Source organism: Pristiophorus japonicus, unplaced genomic scaffold (assembly GCF_044704955.1).
Source record: "Pristiophorus japonicus isolate sPriJap1 unplaced genomic scaffold, sPriJap1.hap1 HAP1_SCAFFOLD_1458, whole genome shotgun sequence".
NCBI lineage: Eukaryota > Metazoa > Chordata > Chondrichthyes > Pristiophoridae > Pristiophorus > Pristiophorus japonicus.
This window is the reverse complement of record NW_027251132.1, coordinates 40,668-64,369: the sequence shown is the minus strand read 5'-3', so window position 1 is coordinate 64,369 and position 23,702 is coordinate 40,668. Positions and strand designations below refer to the sequence as shown.

The following is a 23,702-nucleotide window of genomic DNA, read 5'->3' as shown; positions in this document are numbered from 1 at the left end:
TCTCTCTCTCTCACCCCCCCTCGGCCCGTCTCTCTCTCTCTCCCTCGGCCAGTGTCTCTCTCTCTCTCTCTCTCTCCCCCTCGGTCCGTCTCTCTCTCTCTCTCTATCTCCCCCTCCTCCTCCCCCCCTCGGTCGGTCGGTCCGTCTCTCTCTCTCTCACCCCCCCTCGGCCCGTCTCTCTCTCTCCCTCGGCCAGTGTCTCTCTCTCTCTCACCCCCCCTCGGCCTCTCTCTCTCTCTCTCTCTCTCTGGCTCGCGGCCTGTCTCTCTCCCTCTCGGCCCGTCTCTCTCCCTCTCGGCCCCCCTCGGCCCGTCTCTCTCTCACCCCCCCTCGGCCCGTCTCTCTCTCACCCCCCCTCGGCCCGTGTCTCTCTCTCCCCCTAGCACCCCCTCCCCTGCCCACCTCGCCCACTCTCCTCTCCCACCCCTGTACCATTTCGCCCCCTCGGTCCGTCTCTCTCAGACTGGCTAATACGAGCGTAACCTGAAAGCCTTTCATGTGCCACTTTCTCCAAGAGCTTTCTGGACGTTCACGCCAGACAAATGTGGCTTCCCGGCTGAGCCGGCACCGTGATGCCGAGTGCGGGCGGTACTGCGACCGCCTCTCTCCTGTCGGCCCGAGGCCTCCCCACCCCCACAAACCCGCCCTTACCTTCAGCTGGTTGAATTTCAGCAGGTCACTGTCGAGCAGCGCAGACGTCCCCATCGCGCTCAGAAGCCGCCGTTGCTCGGACCGTCGCTCGGACAGCAGCCGATTGGTCCCCTGGCTCTGCTGGCTCAGCATGGAGAGTGACTGCCGGGAGAGAGGGAGGAGAATTAGACGCACGTTTCACACAGCCCGCACACACGTACGGCAGGCAGGGTCGGAGCACTGCGTTCATACTACACGTTGCTAGTCAGAGGGAAACTGCGGGAGAGAGAGAGAGAGAGACAGACAGGGAGAGAGAGAGAGAGAGACAGACAGGGAGAGAGAGAGAGAGAGACAGACAGGGAGAGAGAGAGAGAGAGACAGACAGGGAGAGAGAGAGAGAGAGACAGACAGGGAGAGAGAGAGAGAGAGACAGACAGGGAGAGAGAGAGAGAGACAGACAGGGAGAGAGAGAGAGAGAGACAGACAGGGAGAGAGAGAGAGAGAGACAGGAGAGAGAGAGAGACAGACAGGGAGAGAGAGAGAGAGACAGACAGGGAGAGAGAGAGAGAGAGACAGGGAGAGAGAGAGAGAGAGACAGGGAGAGAGAGAGAGAGAGACAGGGAGAGAGAGAGAGAGACAGACAGGGAGAGAGAGAGAGAGACAGACAGGGAGAGAGAGAGAGAGACAGACAGGGAGAGAGAGAGAGAGACAGACAGGGAGAGAGAGAGAGAGAGACAGACAGGGAGAGAGAGAGAGAGAGAGACAGACAGGGAGAGAGAGAGACAGACAGGGAGAGAGAGAGAGAGAGAGACAGACAGGGAGAGAGAGAGAGAGAGACAGACAGGGAGAGAGAGAGAGAGAGACAGACAGGGAGAGAGAGAGAGAGAGAGACAGACAGGGAGAGAGAGAGACAGACAGGGAGAGAGAGAGACAGACAGGGAGAGAGAGAGACAGACAGGGAGAGAGAGAGACAGACAGGGAGAGAGAGAGACAGACAGGGAGAGAGAGAGAGACAGACAGGGAGAGAGAGAGACAGACAGGGAGAGAGAGAGACAGACAGGGAGAGAGAGAGACAGACAGGGAGAGAGAGAGACAGACAGGGAGAGAGAGAGACAGACAGGGAGAGAGAGAGACAGGGAGCGAGAGAGAGAGAGAGAGACACAGGCGGGGAGGGGGAGATGGAGAAGGTGGGAAGGGAGGAGAGCGCGAGGAGTGAGGGTGAAGGGGGGTGGGCGGAGGACAGACGTACGTGAGTGTTGAGGGCCTCCCGGGCTGAGACTGGGACACTTAGGTAAGTGTCCTTCTCCTTTTTGCTGATCTTGTAGTAGCCCTCGCTCCGGGCACTCCCCGTTTTGTGCTCCCGCAGGCTGTCCTCTGATCTCTTCTTCCTCTTTGGGCTGGGGATATTGGTTAGTGGTGTCACGTTAAGAATCATTGGAACGCCTCGATGGAAGAAAACCTGAGCTAGCTGGCCCTCTGCTAACCCAGGCTCAACTATTCCAACGCTCTCCTGGCCGGCCGCCCACCTGCCATCCTCCGTAACCATCCGCTCATCTTAATCTCCCGCTGCCCCGTGTCCTAACTCACACCGAGTCCCGCTCACCCATCACCCCCTGTGCTCACTGCCGTGTCCTAACTCACACCCAGTCCCGCTCACCCATCACCCCCTGTGCTCACTGCCCCGTGTCCTAACTCACACCGAGTCCCGCTCACCCATCACCCCCTGTGCTCACTGCCCCGTGTCCTAACTCACACCGAGTCCCGCTCACCCATCACCCCCTATCCTAACTTGCATCTAGTCCCGCTCACCCATCACCCCCTGTGCTCGCTGCCCCGTGTCCTAACTCACACCGAGTCCCGCTCACCCATCACCCCCTGTGCTCACTGCCCCGTGTCCTAACTCACACCGAGTCCCGCTCACCCATCACCCCCTGTGCTCACTGCCCCGTGTCCTAACTCACACCGAGTCCCGCTCACCCATCACCCCCTATCCTAACTTGCACCTAGTCCCGCTCATCCATCACCCCCTGTGCTCACTGCCCCGTGTCCTAACTCACACCGAGTCCCACTCACCCATCACCCCCTATCCTAACTTGCACCTAGTCCCGCTCACCCATCACCCCCTGTGCTCACTGCCCCGTGTCCTAACTCACACCGAGTCCCGATCACCCATCACCCCCTGTGCTCACTGCCCCGTGTCCTAACTCACACCGAGTCCCGCTCACCCATCACCCCCTGTGCTCACTGCCCCGTGTCCTAACTCACACCGAGTCCCGCTCACCCATCACCCCCTGTGCTCACTGCCCCGTGTCCTAACTCACACCCAGTCCCGCTCACCCATCACCCCCTGTGCTCACTGCCCCGTGTCCTAACTCACACCCAGTCCCACTCACCCATCACCCCCTGTGCTCACTGCCCCGTGTCCTAACTCACACCCAGTCCCACTCACCCATCACCCCCTGTGCTCACTGCCCCGTGTCCTAACTCACACCGAGTCCCACTCACCCATCACCCCCTGTGCTCGCTGCCCCCGTGTCCTAACTCACACCCAGTCCCACTCACCCATCACCCCCTGTGCTCACTGACCCGTGTCCTAACTCACACCGAGTCCCGCTCACCCATCACCCCCTATCCTAACTTGCACCTAGTCCCGCTCATCCATCACCCCCTGTGCTCACTGCCCCGTGTCCTAACTCACACCCAGTCCCGTTCACCCATCACCCCCTGTGCTCACTGCCCCGTGTCCTAACTCACACCGAGTCCCGCTCACCCATCACCCCCTATCCTAACTTGCACCTAGTCCCGCTCACCCATCACCCCCTGTGCTCACTGCCCCGTGTCCTAACTCACACCCAGTCCCACTCACCCATCACCCCCTCTGCTCACTGCCCCGTGTCCTAACTCACACCCAGTCCCACTCACCCATCACCCCCTGTGCTCACTGCCCCGTGTCCTAACTCACACCCAGTCCCACTCACCCATCACCCCCTGTGCTCACTGCCCCGTGTCCTAACTCACACCCAGTCCCACTCACGCATCACCCCCTGTGCTCACTGCCCCGTGTCCCAACTCACACCCAGTCCCGTTCACCCATCACCCCCTGTGCTCACTGCCCCGTGTCCTAACTCACACCCAGTCCCGCTCACCCATCACCCACTGTGCTCACTGCCCCGTGTCCTAACTCACACCCAGTCCCACTCACCCATCACCCCCTGTGCTCACTGCCCCGTGTCCTGACTCGCACCGAGTCCCGTTCACCCATCACCCCCTGTGCTCACTGCCCCGTGTCCTAACTCACACCAAGTCCCGTTCACCCATCACCCACTGTGCTCACTGCCCCGTGTCCTAACTCACACCCAGTCCCGCTCACCCATCACCCACTGTGCTCACTGCCCCGTGTCCTAACTCACACCCAGTCCCACTCACGCATCACCCCCTGTGCTCACTGCCCCGTGTCCCAACTCACACCCAGTCCCGTTCACCCATCACCCCCTGTGCTCACTGCCCCGTGTCCTAACTCACACCCAGTCCCGCTCACCCATCACCCACTGTGCTCACTGCCCCGTGTCCTAACTCACACCCAGTCCCACTCACCCATCACCCCCTGTGCTCACTGCCCCGTGTCCTGACTCGCACCGAGTCCCGCTCACCCATCACCCCCTGTGCTCACTGCCCCGTGTCCTGACTCGCACCGAGTCCCGTTCACCCATCACCGCCCCCCCCCCCCCACCGTGCTCGCTGACCTACACTGGCTCCCATAGTGTCCAGCAATGCCTCCAATTTAAAATTCTTCATCCTTGTTTTCAAATCCATCCATGGTCTTCGCCCCCTCTGTAATCTTCTCAACCCCTCCCTATCTCTGTAACCTCCTCCGGCCCCGACACCCCTCCCTATCTCTGTAACCTCCTCCAACCCCTGCACCCCTCTCCCTATCTCTGTAACCTCCTCCGGCCCCGACACCCCTCCCTATCACTGTAACCTCCTCCAACCCCTGCACCCCTCCCTATCTCTGTAACCTCCTCCGGCCCCGACACCCCTCCCTATCTCTGTAACCTCCTCCAATCCCTGCACCCCTCCCTATCTCTGTAACCTCCACCAGCCCTGCACCCCACCTCATCTCTTGAATCAACCGAGTGAACCTTCTCTGAATTGCCTCCAAAGCAAGTACATCCTTCCGTAAATATGGAAACCAAAACTGCACGCAGTTTTTATACTCCATCCCCTTTACAATAAAGGTCAAGATTCCATTGGCCTTCCTGATCACTTGCTGTACCTGCATATCAACCAATTTCACACAAAGGGTAATGGAGACCTGGACTTTCTCCCCCAAAAGGCTGTGAATGTCGATGGTCAATTGGAACTTTCAAGACTGAGCTGGATACAGTTTTCTTGGGCCAGGGTATCGAAGCACGTGGAGCAGAGCCAGGCAAATGAAGTTAAGTTACAGATTTTGCGTGACTGCACTGGAGAGGGTGCAGAGGAGATTTACGAGGATGTTGCCTGGACTGGAGAATTTTAGCGCTGAGGAAAGATTGGATAGGCTGGGTTTGTTTTCTTTAGCATGGATCGGGAATTGGCTGGCTAACAGAAAGCAGAGAGTCGGGATAAATGGGTCCTTTTCGGGTTGGAAATCGGTGGTTAGTGGTGTGCCACAGGGATCGGTGCTGGGACCACAACTGTTTACAATATACATAGATGACCTAGAGGAGGGGACAGAGTGTAGTGTAACAAAATTTGCAGATGACACAAAGATTAGTGGGAAAGCGGGTTGTGTAGAGGACACAGAGAGGCTGCAAAGAGATTTAGATCGGTTAAGCGAATGGGCTAAGGTTTGGCAGATGGAATACAATGTCAGAAAGTGTGAGGTCATCCACCTTGGGAAAAAAAAAAAACAGTAAAAGGGAATATTATTTGAATGGGAAGAAATTACAACATGCTGTGGTGCAGAGGGACCTGGGAGTCCTTGTGCATGAATCCCAAAAGGTTAGTTTTCAGGAGCAGCAGGTAATCAGGAAGGCGAATGGGATGTTGGCCTTCATTGCGAGAGGGATGGAGTACAAAAGCAGGGAGGTCCTGCTGCAACTGTATAGGGTATTAGTGAGGCCGCACCTGGAGTACTGCGTGCAGTTTTGGTCACCTTACTTAAGGAAGGATATACTGGCTTTGGAGGGGGTACTGAGACGATTCACGCGGCTGATTCCGGAGATGAGGGGGTTACCTTATGATGATAGATTGAGTAGACTGGGTCTTTACTCGTTGGAGTTCAGAAGGATGAGGGGTGATCTTATAGAAACATTTAAAATAATGAAAGGGATAGACAAGATAGAGGCAGAGAGGTTGTTTCCATTGGTCGGGGAGACTAGAACTAGGGGGCACAGCCTCAAAATACGGGGGAGCCAATTTAAAACCGAGTTGAGAAGGAATTTCTTCTCCCAGAGGGTTGTGAATCTGTGGAATTCTCTGCCCAAGGAAGCAGTTGAGACTAGCTCATTGAATGTATTCAAGTCACAGATAGATAGATTTTTAACCAATAAGGAAATTAAGGGTTATGGGGAGCAGGCGGGTAAGTGGAGCTGAGTCCACGGCCAGATCAGCCGTGATCTTATTGAATGACGGAGCAGGCTCGAGGGGCTAGATGGCCTACTCCTGTTCCTAATTCTTATGTTTATGTTTAATTCTTATGAACAGAGGCTGAGGGGAAACCTTACTGAGGTGTATAAAATTATGAGGGGCCTGGATAGAGTGGATAGGACGGACCTGTTTCCCTTGGCAGAGGGGTCAACAACCAGGGGGCATAGGTTTAAAGAAACTGGGGTGAGGTTTAGAGGGGATGTGAGGTGAAATTTCTTCACCCAGAGGGTGGTGGGGGTCTGGGGTGGAACTCACGGCCTGAAAGGGTGGTAGAGGCAGAAACCCTCAGCACATTTAACAAGTACCTGGATGTGCTCTTGAAGTGCCGTAAGCTACAGGGCTACGGACCCAGAGCTGGAAAGTGGGATGAGGCCGGGATAGCTCTTTGTCGGCCGGGGCGGACACGATGGGCGGAAATGGCGCTCCACCATGTCTGGGTCTGATGTCGACTCATTGATACAAGATTGATTGGCCAGCAACTTCATTAACATTGTATTCTCTGGCTGGGGAGTCGAGAGCCAGGGGTCACACAGTCTCAGGGTCAGGGGTCGGCCATTTCGGACTGAGATCAGGAGAAACTTCTTCACTCAGAGGGGGGTGAATCTTTGGAATTCTCTGCCCCAGAGGGCTCCGTTGTTGAGTATATTCAAGGCAGGGATCGACAGATTTTTGAATATCAAGTGGATCGTGGGATATGGGAAGTGGAGTGGAGTTCGAAGATCAGCCGATTAAATGGCGGAGCAGGCTCGAGGGGCCGTATGGCCGACTCCTGCTCCTATTTCTTATGTTCTTAAGAAGTGCTTCCTGACAATTAATCCTGAACTTTTGAGGTTCTGCCCCCTTGTTCTGGAGTTCCCACTCCCCTCACCAGAGGAAACAGTCTCTCTCTATCTACCCCATCAACTCCGTGAATCCAGATAATCGCAAGGGAATACAAGCTTAGTCGGAGCAACCTCTCCTCATCATCCCCACTCCAGGAACTTGAGCATATAAATCTAGGCTGACACTCCAGTGCAGTGCTGAGGGAGCGCCGCACTGTCGGAGGTGCCGTCTTTCAGATGAGGCGTTAAAGCAAGGTCCCCGTCTGCCCCCTCAGGTGGACGTAAAAGATCCCACGGCCACTATTTCGAAGAGGAGCAGGCGAGTTATCCCCGTGTCCTGGGGCCAAAATTTAACCCTCAATCAACATCACTAAAAAAAAGACAGAATGGGACTGAAATTCCGATGTCCCAGGTCCGTACGGAGTGTCTATAGACGCAATGCGCATGCTCTAAAAACCGGCTTTTCCGATCTGTCCCGTTTCTGGCTTGACAGATCCAACGCGTATCAGGAGCGAGAACACTTGCAGGGCAAGAATTCCGATATTTACGAATATCTTGCCCAGCAAATGTCCTTTAAAATCTTGCACCGGAAAAAGCAGGCGTATAGCCTGGTTTTACACAAAGCATGTAAAATAAAGTTATAAAACCACATTTTATTTTTTAAAACCCTCCCCACTACGGTAAGTTTATTTTAAGGCTTAATTAAATAAAAAACTTTAAAATATTTTCCCAACTTTAAAAAAAAAAGTTTTTTAATTTAAATGTTAAATATGTAGTTTATTTTCTATTTTTTTTAAATTGTGTTTATCAGTGTCCCTGACGACGACGTGTGCGGGAAGTGTATCCGCCTGCAGCTCCTGACAGACCGCATTGCGGCACTGGAGCTGCGGGTAGATGAACTCTGGAGCATTCACGATGCTGAGCATGACGTGAATAGCACGTTTAGCGAGTTGGTCTGATCGCAGGAAAAGGGTACACAGCCAGATAGTAAATGGGTGACCAACAGGAAGAGCAGTGCAAGAAAGGTAGTGCAGGGGTCCCCTGCAGTCATCCCCCTGCAAAACAGATACACCGCTTTGGGTGCTGTTGAGGGGGATGACTCATCAGGGGAGGGCAGCAGCAGCCAAGTTCATGGCACCGTGGCTGGCTCTGCTGCACAGGAGGGCAGGAAAAAGAGTGGGAGTGCGATAGTGATAGGGGATTCAATTGTAAGGGGAATAGATAGGCGTTTCTGCGGCTACAACCGAGACTCCAGGATGGTATGTTCCCTCCCTGGTGCAAGGGTCAAGGATGTCTCGGAGCGGGTGCAGGACATTCTGAAAAGGGAGGGTGAACAGCCAGTTGTCGTGGTGCATATAGGTACCAATGATATAGGTAAAAAACGGGATGAGGTCCTACGAGATGAATTTAGGGAGCTAGGAGTTAAATTAAAAAATAGGACCTCAAAAGTAGTAATCTCAGGATTGCTATCAGTGCCACATGCTAGTCAGAGTAGGAATCGCAGGATAGCTCAGATGAATACGTGGCTTGAGCAGTGGTGCAGCAGGGAGGGATTCAAATTCCTGGGACATTGGAACCGGTTCTGGGGGAGGTGGGACCAGTACAAACCGGACGGTCTGCACCTGGGCAGGACCGGAACCAATGTCCTGGGGGGGAGTGTTTGCTAATGCTGTTTGGGAGGAGTTAAACTAATATGGCAGGGGGATGGGAACCTATGCAGGGAGACAGAGGGAAGTCAAATGGAGACAGAAGCAAAAGATAGAAAGGAGAATAGTAAAAGTGGAGGGCAGAGAAACCCAAGGCAAAAAACAAAAAGAGCCACTTTACAGCAGAATTCTAAAGGGTCAAAGTGTGTTAAAAAGACAAGCCTGAAGGCTCTGTGCCTCAATGCGAGGAGTATTCGGAATAAGGTGGACGAATTAATTGCGCAGACAGCAGTTAACGGATATGATGTGATTGGCATCACGGAGACATGGCTCCAGGGTGACCAAGGCTGGGAACTCAACATCCAGGGGTCTTCAACATTTAGGAAGGATAGACAGACAGGAAAAGGAGGTGGGGTGGCGTTACTGGTTAAAGAAGAAATTAATGCAATTGTAATGAAGGACATTAGCTTGGATGATGTGGAATCTGTATGGGTGGAGCTGCGGAATACCAAAGGGCAGAAAACGCTAGTGGGAGTTGTGTACAGGCCACCACATAGTAGTAGTGAGGGTGGGGACAGCATCAAACAACAAATAAGGGATGTGTGTAATAAAGGTACAGCAGTTATCATGGGTGACTTTAATCTACATATTGATTGAGCTAACCTAACTGGTAGCAATGCGGTGGAGGAGGATTTCCTGGAGTGTATTAGGGATGGATTTCTGGACCAATATGTCGAGGAACCAACCAGACAGCTGACCATCCTAGACTGGGTGATGTGTAATGAGAAGGGACTAATTAGCAATCTTGTTGTGCGAGGCCCCTTGGGGAAGAGTGACCATAATATGGTAGAATTCTTTAGTAAGATGGAGAGTGACAAAGTTAATTCAGAAACTAGGGTCCTGAACTTCAGGAAAGGTAAATTTGATGGTATGAAGCGCGAATTGGCTAGAATAGACTGGCAAATGATACTTAAAAGGGTTGACGGTGGATAGGCAATGGCAGACCTTTAAAGATCATATGGACAAACTTCAACAATTGAACATCCCTGTCTGGAGTAAAAATAAAATGGGGAAGGTGGCTCAACCGTGGCTAACAAAGGAAATTAAGGATAGTGTTAAATCCAAGGAAGAGGCATACAAATTAGTCAGAAGTAGCAGCAAACCAGAGGGACTGGGAGAAATTTAGAATACAGCAGAGGAGAACAAAGGGTTTAATTAAGAGGGGAAAATAGAGTACGAGAGGAAGCTTGCCAGAACATAAAAAATGACTGCAAAAGCTTCTATAGGTATGTGAAGACCAGCGTTGGTCCCTTGCAGTTGGATTCAGGTGAATTTATAATGGGGAACAAAGAAATGGCAGACCAATTGAACAAGTACTTTGGTTTTGTCTTCACGAAGGAAGACACAAATAACTTTCCGGATGTACTAGGGGTCCGAAGGACTAGTGAGGAACAGGAACTGAAGGGGGATATCCTTTTTAGGCGGGAAATTGTGTTAAGGAAATTGACGGGATTGAAGACCGATAAATCCCCAGGGGCTGATAGTCTACATCCCAGAGTACTTAAGGAAGTGGCCCTAGAAATAGTGGATGCATTGGTGATAATTTTCCGACAGTCTATCGACTCTGGATCAGTTCCTATTTGGAAAGCAGTGATAGGATTGGTCCAAGTCAGCATGGATTTATGAAAGGGAAATCATGCTCGACAAATCTGCTGGAATTTTTTGAGGATGTAACTAGTAGGGTGGACAAGGGAGAACCAGTGGATGTGATGTATTTGGACTTTCAAAAGGCTTTTGACAAGGTCCCACACAAGAGATTGGTGGGCAAAATCAAAGCACATGGTATTGGGGGTAATGTACTGACGTGGATAGAGAACTGGTTGGCAGACAGGAAGCAGAGTCGGGATAAACGGGTCCTTTTCAGAATGCAGGCAGTGACTAGTGGAGTATCGCAGGGTTCAGTGCTGGGACTCCAGCTATTTACAATATACATCAATGATTTTTAGATGATGGAATTGAGTGTAATATCTCCAAGTTTGCAGATGACACTAAGCTGGGTGGCGGTGTGAGCTGTGAGGAGGATGCTAAGAGGCTGCAGGGTGACTTGGACAGTTTGCCGAGTGGGCAAATACATGGCAGATGCAGTATAATGTGGATAAATGTGAGGTTATCCACTTTGGGGGCAAAAACACGAAGGCAGAATATTATCTGAATGGCGGAAGATTAGGAAAAGGGGAGGTGCAACGAGACCTGGGTGTCATGGTTCATCAGTCATTGAAAGTTGGCATGCAGGTACAGCAGGCGGTTAAGAAGGCAAATGGTATAGAAACATAGAAAATAGGTGCAGGAGTAGGCCATTCGGCCCTTCTAGCCTGCACCACCATTCAATGAGTTCATGGCTGAACATGCAACCTCAGTACCCCATTCCTGCTTTCTCACCATACCCCTTGATCCCCCGAGTAGTAAGGACTTCATCTAACTCCTTTTTGAATATATTTAGTGAATTGGCCTCAACAACTTTCTGTGGTAGAGAATTCCACAGGTTCACCACTCTCTGGGTGAAGAAGTTTCTCCTCATCTCGGTCCTAAATGGCTTACCCCTTATCCTTAGACTGTGAGCCCTGGTTCTGGACTTCCCCAACATTGGGAACATTCTTCCTGCATCTAACCTGTCTAAACCCGTCAGAATTTTAAACGTTTCTATGAGGTCCCCTCTCATTCTTCTGAACTCCAGTGAATACAAGCCCAGTTGATCCAGTCTTTCTTGATAGGTCAGTCCCGCCATCCCGGGAATCAGTCTGGTGAACCTTCGCTGCACTCCCTCAATAGCAAGAATGTCCTTCCTCAAGTTAGGAGACCAAAACTGTACACAATACTCGAGGTGTGGCCTCACCAATGCCCTGTACAACTGTAGCAACACCTCCCTGCCCCTGTACTCAAATCCCCTCGCTATGAAGGCCAACATGCCATTTGCTTTCTTCACCGCCTGCTGTACCTGCATGCCAACCTTCAATGACTGATGTACCATGACACCCAGATCTCTTTGCACCTCCCCTTTTCCTAATCTGTCACCATTCAGATAATAGTCTATCTCTGTTTTTACTACCAAAGTGGATAACCTCACATTTATCCACATTATACTTCATCTGCCATGCATTTGCCCACTCACCTAACCTATCTAAGTCACTCCGCAGCCTCATAGCGAGAGGATTTGAGTATAGGAGCAAGGAGGTCTTGCTGCAGTTGTACAGGGCCTTGGTGAGGCCCCACCTGGAATATTCTGTTCAGTTTTGGTCTCCTAATCTGAGGAAGGACATTCTTGCTATTGAGGGAGTGCAGCGAAGGTTAACCAAACTGATTGCCAGGATGGCAGGACTGACATATGAGGAGAGACTGGATGAACTGGGCCTTTATTCAATGGAGTTGAGAAGGATGGGAGGGGGTCTCATAGAAACATATAAAATTCTGACGGGACTGGACAGGTTAGATGCGGGAAGAATGTTCCCGATGTTGGAGAAGTCCAGAACCAGGGGACATAGTCTTAGGATAAGGGGTAGGCCATTTAGGACTGAGATGAGGAGAAACTTCTTCACTCAGAGAGTTGTGAACCTGTGGAATTCCCTGCCGCAGAGAGTTGTTGAGGCCAGTTCATTGGATATATTCAAGAGGGAGTTAGATGTGGCCCTTACGGCTAAAGGGATCAAGGGGTATGGAGGGAAAGCAGGAAAGGGGTACTGAGGTGAATGATCAGCCATGATTTGTTGAATGGCGGTGCAGGCTCGAGGGGCCGAATGGCCTACTCCTGCACCTATTTTCTATGTTTTGGGTATTTGGAGGGGGTTTCTCATTCATACTAAGAGTAGTTCCGGACTTATGCATAAGTCCGGAACTCCTATTATGAATGAGAATCTACGCTACACCTGATCGGCTGTTGACTCCAGCTCCCGGCCTGCGCACGTCCCCACGCTGTCACGGGAGGCCTCAGGCACGGAAGTTCCAACGGGGGCAGCAGCAACAGGTAAGCGCGCATCTTTGTTCCCTATTTCACTCGTTGGCCACGGGAAGACCTCAATCGGAATTTCAATGACCCAATGATTATCTGGGACATTACCACCTTGCTGTTTGTGGGAGCTTGCTGTGCGCAATTTGGCTGCTGCGTTTCCCACATTACAACAGTGACCACACTCCAAAGGAACTGCGATTGGCCGTAAAGTGCTTCGAGACATAGAAACATAGAAAATAGGTGCAGGAGTCGGCCATTCGGCCCTTCGGGCCTGCACCGCCATTCAATGAGTTCATGGCTGAACATGCAACTTCAGTACCCCATTCCTGCTTTCTCGCCATACCCCTTGATCCCCCGAGTAGAAAGGACCACATCTAACTCCTTTTTGAATATATTTAGTGAATTGGCCTCAACAACTTTCTGTGGTAGACAATTCCACAGGTTCACCACTCTCTGGGTGAAGAAGTTTCTCCTCATCTCGGTCCTAAATGGCTTACCCCTTATCCTTAGACTGTGAGCCCTGGTTCTGGACTTCCCCAACATCGGGAACATTCTTCCTGCATCTAACCTGTCTAAACCCGTCAGAATTTTAAACGTTTCTATGAGGTCCCCTCTCATTCTTCTGAACTCCAGTGAATACAAGCCCAGTTGATCCAGTCTCTCCTCATATGTCAGTCCCGCCATCCCGGGAATCAGTCTGGTGAACCTTCGCTGCACTCCCTCAATAGCAAAAATGTCCTTCCTCAAGTTGCGAGATCAAAACTGTATACAATATTCCAGGTGTGGCCTCACCAAGGCCCTGTACAACTGTAGTAACACCTCCCTGCCCCTGTACTCAAATCCCCTCGCTATGAAGACCAACATGCCATTTGCTTTCTTCACCGCCTGCTGTACCTGCATGCCAACCTTCAATGACTGATGTACCATGACACCCAGGTCTCGTTGCACCTCCCCTTTTCCTAATCTGTCACCATTCAGATAATAGTCTGTCTCTCTGTTTTTACCACCAAAGTGGATAACCTTCCATTTATCCACATTATTCTGCATCTGCCATGCATTTGCCCACTCACCTAACCTGTCCAAGTCACCCTGCAGCCTCTTAGCATCCTCCGCACAGCTCACACTGCCACCCAACTTAGTGTCATCCGCAAATTTGGAGATACTACATTTAATCCCCTCGTCCAAATCATTCCGGTGGTCGTGAAAGGCGCTACAGAAATGCAAGTCTTTCTTTCATCGATACCTCGACTGGATCACCCTGTGAATCTTCAGTCCACGAGGGAGCAGGAGCCGAGCCTGTGCAAACCCTTTCAGAAAGAAAGCCTTACATTTCTATAGCGCCTTTCACCTCTTCGGCTCCGCCATCGTTGTGGCGAATCTGCACTGCGGCCCCTCCCGAGTCAACCCCGCCTTCGTGAGGCGCGGTGCGCAGAACTGAACGCAGTTCCCCCAGGCCCCCTCGACGCCACCCTACCCCCCACCCCCCCGGCCCCCGGCCCTCGCTGGCACCCCTTCGCAAAAAGGATATTGGTGTGAAAGACCCAGTGGGTGTCGTTGAGCCAGTCCACGCTGGTGTCCTCCTGCAGGAGCTGCTCGTAGGTGAGCTTCAAGTAGCGCACGTCCTCCGGGTCCAGGCCCGAGTTCCAGATGTCGTACAGGATGGACATCTCCTCGAATTCGCTGCGCAGCTCGAAGGAGCCGTCCTTGCGCCGGGGGCTGGGCTTGCCGCGGTTGGCTCGGATCTCGCCGGGCTCCAGCCTCTTGCCCTTGTTGGGGCCCTGGCCGGCGGCGGCGGCCTCCTCTGGGCCGCCGGGATCCGCGCCCAGCTCCGCCGCCCTGGCCCTGGGCCGGCCCGCCGAGGGGGCGGGGGCGGGGGCCGGGGCGCCCAGGTCGCCGACCTCCAGCTCGGCCCCGGCCTCGGTGGGACCGGCCACCACCTCCTCCGGGGCGCCCAGCACGGCGTCCAGCTGGTCGCTCAGCACCTCAGCCCCCTCGGGGGCGGCCGAGGGCCGGCGGGAGGGGGCCCTGCGGCCGGCGGGCGAGGGCAGGCGGGCCGGCTTGGCGTAGCTGTGCTCCAGGTGGAAGACGCGGGGCTCGGGGGCCCGGGAGGAGGGCGGGGCCGACTGCTCCGTCTCCTCCTCCTCGTCCTCCTCCTCGTCCTCCTCCTCCTCCTCCTCCTCGTCCGACGTGTCCGCCCGCTCCGAGTCACCGATGGTCAGCGCGATGTCGGCGAGGGCCGCCAGGTCCACGCCCTTCTCGCCGGCCGAGGACAAGGAGGAGGAGGCCGGGCGCGAGGAGAAGGCCGTGTTGGCCAACTCCAGCAACGAGGAGGCGCCCAGCTGCTCCTTCAGCCGCAGGCTCTCATCCTCCGAGGAGTCGCGGCTGGGCGCCCGCACGCCCGCCGCCGACGGGCGCTGGCGGGGACGCCCGCGAGCCGCTCGGGGCGCTGGCTCCTCCTCCACCGGAGCCTTGACCATCGCCGCGTGGTCGAGAGGCAGGTTGCGGATGGTGGTGGCTGGGGCGGGGGGCGGCGGAGCTGCCGCGGTGCGTTGGACCAACTTCCGCCGGGGGGCGATGGGCGAGGGCTCGCTGGAGCACGAATCCGTCTCCATGTCCTCCTCCTCCTCCTCCTCCTCCTCCTCCTCCTCGTCCTCGGACCGCGAGAACGACACCGTCTTCCGCTGTTTCTTCGGGGGCGGGGCTGGCGAGGCGGCTTCCTCGTTGGGCGCGGCGGACGGCTGCACGGCAAGCTCCGCCGCCTCCGGCTCCGCCGGCTTCTCCGGCTCCGCCTCGGGCTTGGTCTCCGGGGGCGACGGAGGCTTTTCCGGGACTCTGACCGGCGGCGGCTCTGCGGGAAGGAAACAGCAACCAGCGGTGAGCGCGGAGGGACGGAACTGCGTGGCGGTTTCCGGCCTGACCTTTCACCTCTGGGGCATGACCGGTGGCTGACACAGTGACCCCCGGGCCCAGAGGGGGAAAGGGCAGTGTATCTAACGCACTGTGACACCCGGTCCCAGAGGGGGAAAGGACAGTGTATCTAACGCACTGTGACACCCGGTCCCAGAGGGGGAAAGGACAGTGTATCTAACGCACTGTGACACCCGGTCCCAGAGGGGGAAAGGACAGTGTATCTAACGCACTGTGACACCCGGTCCCAGAGGGGAAAGGACATTGTATCTAACACACTGTGACACCCGGTCCCAGAGGGGGGAAAGGACAGTGTATCTAACGCACTGTGACACCCGGTCCCAGAGGGGGAAAGGACAGTGTATCTAACGCACTGTGACACCCGGTCCCAGAGGAGGAAAGGACAGTGTATCTAACGCACTGTGACACCCGGTCCCAGAGGAGGAAAGGACAGTGTATCTAACGCACTGTGACACCCGGTCCCAGAGGGGAAAGGACAGTGTATCTAACGCACTGTGACACCCGGTCCCAGAGTGGGAAAGGACAGTGTATCTAACGCACTGTGACACCCGGTCCCAGAGGGGGAAAGGACAGTGTATCTAACGCACTGTGACACCCGGTCCCAGAGGGGGAAAGGACAGTGTATCTAACGCACTGTGACACCCGGTCCCAGAGGGGGAAAGGACAGTGTATCTAACGCACTGTGACACCCGGTCCCAGAGGGGAAAGGACATTGTATCTAACACACTGTGACACCCGGTCCCAGAGGGGGGAAAGGACAGTGTATCTAACGCACTGTGACACCCGGTCCCAGAGGGGGAAAGGACAGTGTATCTAACGCACTGTGACACCCGGTCCCAGAGGAGGAAAGGACAGTGTATCTAACGCACTGTGACACCCGGTCCCAGAGGAGGAAAGGACAGTGTATCTAACGCACTGTGACACCCGGTCCCAGAGGGGGAGAGGACAGTGTATCTAACGCACTGTGACACCCGGTCCCAGAGGGGGAAAGGACAGTGTATCTAACGCACTGTGACACCCGGTCCCAGAGGAGGAAAGGACAGTGTATCGAACGCACTGTGACACCCGGTCCCAGAGGGGGAAAGGACAGTGTATCTAACGCACTGTGACACCCGGTCCCAGAGGAGGAAAGGACAGTGTATCTAACGCACTGTGACACCCGGTCCCAGAGGAGGAAAGGACAGTGTATCTAACGCACTGTGACACCCGGTCCCAGAGGGGGAGAGGACAGTGTATCTAACGCACTGTGACACCCGGTCCCAGAGGGGGAAAGGACAGTGTATCTAACGCACTGTGACACCCGGTCCCAGAGGAGGAAAGGACAGTGTATCGAACGCACTGTGACACCCGGTCCCAGAGGAGGAAAGGACAGTGTATCGAACGCACTGTGACACCCGGTCCCAGAGTGGGAGAGGACAGTGTATCTAACGCAGTGTGACACCCGGTCCCAGAGGAGGAAAGGACAGTGTATCGAACGCACTGTGACACCCGGTCCCAGAGGGGGAAAGGACAGTGTATCTAACGCACTGTGACACCTGGTCCCAGAGGGGAAAAGGACAGTGTATCTAACGCACTGTGACACCCGGTCCCAGAGGGGGAAAGGACAGTGTATCTAACGCACTGTGACACCCGGTCCCAGAGGGGAAAAGGACAGTGTATCTAACGCACTGTGACACCCGGTCCCAGAGGGGGAAAGGACAGTGTATCTAACGCAGTGTGACACCCAGTCCCAGAGGTGAAAAGGACAGTGTATCTAACGCACTGTGACACCCGGTCCCAGAGGGGAAAGGACAGTGTATCTAACGCACTGTGACACCCGGTCCCAGAGTGGGAAAGGACAGTGTATCTAACGCACTGTGACACCCGGTCCCAGAGGGGGAAAGGACAGTGTATCTAACGCACTGTGACACCCGGTCCCAGAGGGGGAAAGGACAGTGTATCTAACGCACTGTGACACCCGGTCCCAGAGGGGGAAAGGACAGTGTATCTAACGCACTGTGACACCCGGTCCCAGAGGGGAAAGGACATTGTATCTAACACACTGTGACACCCGGTCCCAGAGGGGGGAAAGGACAGTGTATCTAACGCACTGTGACACCCGGTCCCAGAGGGGGAAAGGACAGTGTATCTAACGCACTGTGACACCCGGTCCCAGAGGAGGAAAGGACAGTGTGTCTAACGCACTGTGACACCCGGTCCCAGAGGAGGAAAGGACAGTGTATCTAACGCACTGTGACACCCGGTCCCAGAGGGGGAAGAGGACAGTGTATCTAACGCACTGTGACACCCGGTCCCAGAGGGGGAAAGGACAGTGTATCTAACGCACTGTGACACCCGGTCCCAGAGGAGGAAAGGACAGTGTATCGAACGCACTGTGACACCCGGTCCCAGAGGAGGAAAGGACAGTGTATCGAACGCACTGTGACACCCGGTCCCAGAGTGGGAGAGGACAGTGTATCTAACGCAGTGTGACACCCGGTCCCAGAGGAGGAAAGGACAGTGTATCGAACGCACTGTGACACCCGGTCCCAGAGGGGGAAAGGACAGTGTATCTAACGCAGTGTGACACCCGGTCCCAGAGGAGGAAAGGACAGTGTATCGAACGCACTGTAACACCCGGTCCCAGAGGGGGAAAGGACAGTGTATCTAACGCACTGTGACACCCGGTCCCAGAGGGGGAAAGGACAGTGTATCTAACGCACTGTGACACCCGGTCCCAGAGGGGGGAAAGGACAGTGTATCTAACGCACTAACACCCGGTCCCAGAGGGGGGAAAGGACAGTGTATCTAACGCACTGTGACACCCGGTCCCAGAGGGGGAAAGGACAGTGTATCTAACGCACTGTGACACCCGGTGGGGGAAAGGACAGTGTATCTAACGCACTGTGACACCCGGTCCCAGAGGGGGGAAAGGACAGTGTATCTAACGCACTGTGACACCCGGTCCCAGAGGGGGGAAAGGACAGTGTATCTAACGCACTGTGACACCTGGTCCCAGAGGGGGGAAAGGACAGTGTATCTAACGCACTGTGACACCCGGTCCCAGAGGGGGGAAAGGACAGTGCATCTAACACACTGTGACACCCGGTCCCAGAGGGGGGAAAGGACAGTGTATCGAACGCACTGTGACACCCGGTCCCAGAGTGGGAGAGGACAGTGTATCTAACGCAGTGTGACACCCAGTCCCAGAGGAGGAAAGGACAGTGTATCGAACGCACTGTGACACCCGGTCCCAGAGGGGGAAAGGACAGTGTATCTAACGCAGTGTGACACCCGGTCCCAGAGGAGGAAAGGACAGTGTATCGAACGCACTGTAACACCCGGTCCCAGAGGGGGAAAGGACAGTGTATCTAACGCACTGTGACACCCGGTGGGGGAAAGGACAGTGTATCTAACGCACTGTGACACCCGGTCCCAGAGGGGGGAAAGGACAGTGTATCTAACGCACTGTGACACCCGGTCCCAGAGGGGGGAAAGGACAGTGTATCTAACGCACTGTGACACCTGGTCCCAGAGGGGGGAAAGGACAGTGTATCTAACGCACTGTGACACCCGGTCCCAGAGGGGGGAAAGGACAGTGTATCTAACACACTGTGGCACCTGGTCTCAGAGGGGGAAAGGACAGTGTATCTAACACAGTGTGACACCCAGTCCCAGAGCGGGGAAAGGACATTGTATCTAACGCACTGTGACACCCAGTCCCAGAGGGGGGAAAGGACAGTGTATCTAACGCACTGTGACACCCAGTCCCAGAGGGGGGAAAGGACAGTGTATCGAACGCACTGTGACACCCGGTCCCAGAGTGGGAGAGGACAGTGTATCTAACGCAGTGTGACACCCGGTCCCAGAGGAGGAAAGGACAGTGTATCGAACGCACTGTGACACCCGGTCCCAGAGGGGGAAAGGACAGTGTATCTAACGCAGTGTGACACCCGGTCCCAGAGGAGGAAAGGACAGTGTATCGAACGCACTGTAACACCCGGTCCCAGAGGGGGAAAGGACAGTGTATCTAACGCACTGTAACACCCGGTCCCAGAGGGGGAAAGGACAGTGTATCTAACGCACTGTAACACCCGGTCCCAGAGGGGGGAAAGGACAGTGTATCTAACGCACTGTGACACCCGGTGGGGGAAAGGACAGTGTATCTAACGCACTGTGACACCCGGTCCCAGAGGGGGGAAAGGACAGTGTATCTAACGCACTGTGACACCCGGTCCCAGAGGGGGGAAAGGACAGTGTATCTAACACACTGTGGCACCTGGTCTCAGAGGGGGAAAGGACATTGTATCTAACACAGTGTGACACCCAGTCCCAGAGGGGGGAAAGGACAGTGTATCTAACGCACTGTGACACCCAGTCCCAGAGGGGGGAAAGGACAGTGTATCGAACGCACTGTGACACCCGGTCCCAGAGTGGGAGAGGACAGTGTATCTAACGCAGTGTGACACCCGGTCCCAGAGGAGGAAAGGACAGTGTATCGAACGCACTGTGACACCCGGTCCCAGAGGGGGAAAGGACAGTGTATCTAACGCAGTGTGACACCCGGTCCCAGAGGAGGAAAGGACAGTGTATCGAACGCACTGTAACACCCGGTCCCAGAGGAGGAAAGGACAGTGTATCTAACGCACTGTGACACCCGGTCCCAGAGGGGGAAAGGACAGTGTATCTAACGCACTGTGACACCCGGTCCCAGAGGGGGGAAAGGACAGTGTATCTAACGCACTGTGACACCCGGTCCCAGAGGGGGGAAAGGACAGTGTATCTAACGCACTGTGACACCCGGTCCCAGAGGGGGGAAAGGACAGTGTATCTAACGCACTGTGACACCCGGTCCCAGAGGGGGAAAGGACAGTGTATCTAACGCACTGTGACACCCGGTCCCAGAGGGGGAAGAGGACAGTGTATCTAACGCACTGTGACACCCGGTCCCAGAGGGGGAAAGGACAGTGTATCTAACGCACTGTGACACCCGGTCCCAGAGGAGGAAAGGACAGTGTATCGAACGCACTGTGACACCCGGTCCCAGAGGAGGAAAGGACAGTGTATCGAACGCACTGTGACACCCGGTCCCAGAGTGGGAGAGGACAGTGTATCTAACGCAGTGTGACACCCGGTCCCAGAGGAGGAAAGGACAGTGTATCGAACGCACTGTGACACCCGGTCCCAGAGGGGGAAAGGACAGTGTATCTAACGCAGTGTGACACCCGGTCCCAGAGGAGGAAAGGACAGTGTATCTAACGCACTGTGACACCCGGTGGGGGAAAGGACAGTGTATCTAACGCACTGTGACACCTGGTCCCAGAGGGGGAAAGGACAGTGTATCTAACGCACTGTGACACCCGGTCCCAGAGGGGGAGAGGACAGTGTATCTAACGCACTGTGACACCCGGTGAAAACCACGCATTTAACTCACCAGCCGTGACGGTCACGTCTTTGGTTTGTCCGGCGCTGTTCTCCTCCGCCACAGCCTCCTTGGTCTCCGTGGCTCCCTCCTGGCCGACTTTTATCAGTTGACCTTTGCTCTCATCGTCCGATGTGCTTTTGACCTCTGGAGTGGCTGCCTCGGCCTTCACCTTGCCTTTAGCCTCCTTCTCATCCGCAATCGAGCCGTCCATGGTGGAGTCGTCCATGGTGTCCAGGACCTCCTCCTCCTCCTCCTCCTCCTCCTCGGAGGTGCTCTCGAAGCCAGACGAGGCCTCGGACTCTTCCTCCGACTCGTCCGGCTTTGACGACGCGTCGCTGCCGGCCTCATCTTCAAAGAGAAAGCGGCATTACTCAGATCTCAGTACATGGTGCCCCCGACACCCCCGCCCCCGTGGCACTGCCCCCGACACCTCCCGTGGCACTGCCCCCGACCCCCCCGCGGCACTGTTCCCGACACCCCCCGCCCCCGTGGCACTGCTCCCGACACCCCCGCCCCCGTGGCACTGCCCCCGACACCCCCGCCCCCGTGGCACTGCCCCCGACACCCCCGCCCCCGTGGCACTGCCCCTGACACCCCCGCCCCCGTGGCACTGCCCCTGACACCCCCCCCGTGGCACCGCCCCCGCGGCACTGCCCCCGACACCCCCCGTGGCACTGCTCCCGACTCCCCCCGTGGCACTGCTCCCGACACCCCCCCGTGGCACTGCCCCCGACACCCCCCCGTGGCACTGCTCCCGACTCCCCCCGTGGCACTGCTCCCGACTCCCCCCGTGGCACTGCTCCCGACATCCCCCGTGGCACTGCCCCCGACACCCCCCCGTGGCACTGCCCCCGACACCCCCCCGCGGCACTGCCCCCGACACCCCCCGTGGCACTGCTCCCGACTCCCCCCGTGGCACTGCTCCCGACACCCCCCCGTGGCACTGCCCCCGACACCCCCCCGTGGCACTGCTCCCGACTCCCCCCGTGGCACTGCTCCCGACTCCCCCCGTGGCACTGCTCCCGACATCCCCCGTGGCACTGCCCCCGACACCCCCCCGTGGCACTGCCCCCGACACCCCCCGCGGCACTGCCCCCGACACCCCCCCCGTGGCACTGCCCCCGACACCCCCCCGTGGCACTGCTCCCGACTCCCCCCGTGGCACTGCTCCCGACTCCCCCCGTGGCACTGCTCCCGACTCCCCCCGTGGCACTGCTCCCGACTCCCCCGCCCCCGCGGCACTGCCCCCGACACCCCCCGCGGCACTGCCCCCGACACCCCCCCCGTGGCACTGCCCCCGACACCCCCCCGTGGCACTGCTCCCGACTCCCCCCGTGGCACTGCTCCCGACTCCCCCCGTGGCACTGCTCCCGACTCCCCCGCCCCCGCGGCACTGCCCCCGACACCCCCCGCGGCACTGCTCCCGACACCCCCCCGTGGCACTGCCCCCGACACCCCCGCGGCACTGCCCCCGACACCCCCGCGGCACTGCTCCCGACACCCCCCCGTGGCACTGCTCCCGACACCCCCGCGGCACTGCCCCCGACACCCCCGCGGCACTGCCCCCGACACCCCCGCGGCACTGCTCCCGACACCCCCCCGTGGCACTGCCCCCGACACCCCCCCGCGGCACTGCTCCCGACACCCCCGCGGCACTGCCCCCGACACCCCCGCGGCACTGCTCCCGACACCCCCCCGTGGCACTGCCCCCGACACCCCCCGCGGCACTGCCCCCGACACCCCCGCGGCACTGCTCCCGACACCCCCCGCGGCACTGCTCCCGACACCCCCCCGTGGCACTGCCCCCGACACCCCCCCCCGTGGCACTGCTCCTGACACCCCCCCCGTGGCACTGCTCCCGACACCCCCCCGTGGCACTGCCCCCGACACCCCCCCCGTGGCACTGCCCCCGACACCCCCCGTGGCACTGCCCCCGACACCCCCCCGTGGCACTGCTCCCGACACCCCCTGCGGCACTGCCCCCGACACCCCCCGTGGCACTGCCCCCGACACCCCCCGTGGCACTGCCCCCGACACCCCCCGTGGCACTGCCCCGATACCCCCCGTGGCACTGCTCCCGACACCCCCCGTGGCACTGCCCCGATACCCCCCCGTGGCACTGCCCCCGATACCCCCCCGTGGCACTGCCCCGATACCCCCCGTGGCACTGCCCCCGACACCCCCCCGTGGCACTGCCCCCGACACCCCCCCGTGGCACTGCCCCCGACACCCCCCGTGGCACTGCCCCCGACACCCCCCCGTGGCACTGCCCCCGACACCCCCCCGTGGCACTGCTCCTGACACCCCCCCCCGTGGCACTGCTCCCGACACCCCCCCGTGGCACTGCCCCCGACACCCCCCCGTGGCACTGCCCCGATACCCCCCGTGGCACTGCTCCCGACACCCCCCGTGGCACTGCCCCGATACCCCCCCGTGGCACTGCCCCCGATACCCCCCCGTGGCACTGCCCCGATACCCCCCCGTGGCACTGCCCCCGACACCCCCCGTGGCACTGCCCCCGACACCCCCCCGTGGCACTGCCCCCGACACCCCCCCGTGGCACTGCCCCCGACACACCCCCCGTGGCACCGCCCCGATACCCCCCGTGGCACTGCTCCCGACACCCCCCGTGGCACTGC

General features: G+C 57.0%; 1 protein-coding gene across 1 annotated transcript in view; it reads right to left on the bottom strand.

Annotated features, from left to right (window-relative positions):
- Positions 1-651: 651 nt before the first annotated feature.
- LOC139242719 (histone-lysine N-methyltransferase SETD1A-like) overlaps positions 652-23,702 on the bottom strand; it is a gene marked incomplete at both ends in the record, with an annotated part of 61,416 nt that continues 38,365 nt past the window's right edge. Inside the window, 4 exons of the mRNA XM_070870491.1 lie at positions 652-792; positions 1,880-2,043; positions 14,260-15,579; positions 21,073-21,411. Of these exons, the coding sequence (XP_070726592.1) occupies positions 652-792; positions 1,880-2,043; positions 14,260-15,579; positions 21,073-21,411 (1,964 nt within the window). The remainder of the gene's footprint in view (positions 793-1,879; positions 2,044-14,259; positions 15,580-21,072; positions 21,412-23,702) is intronic.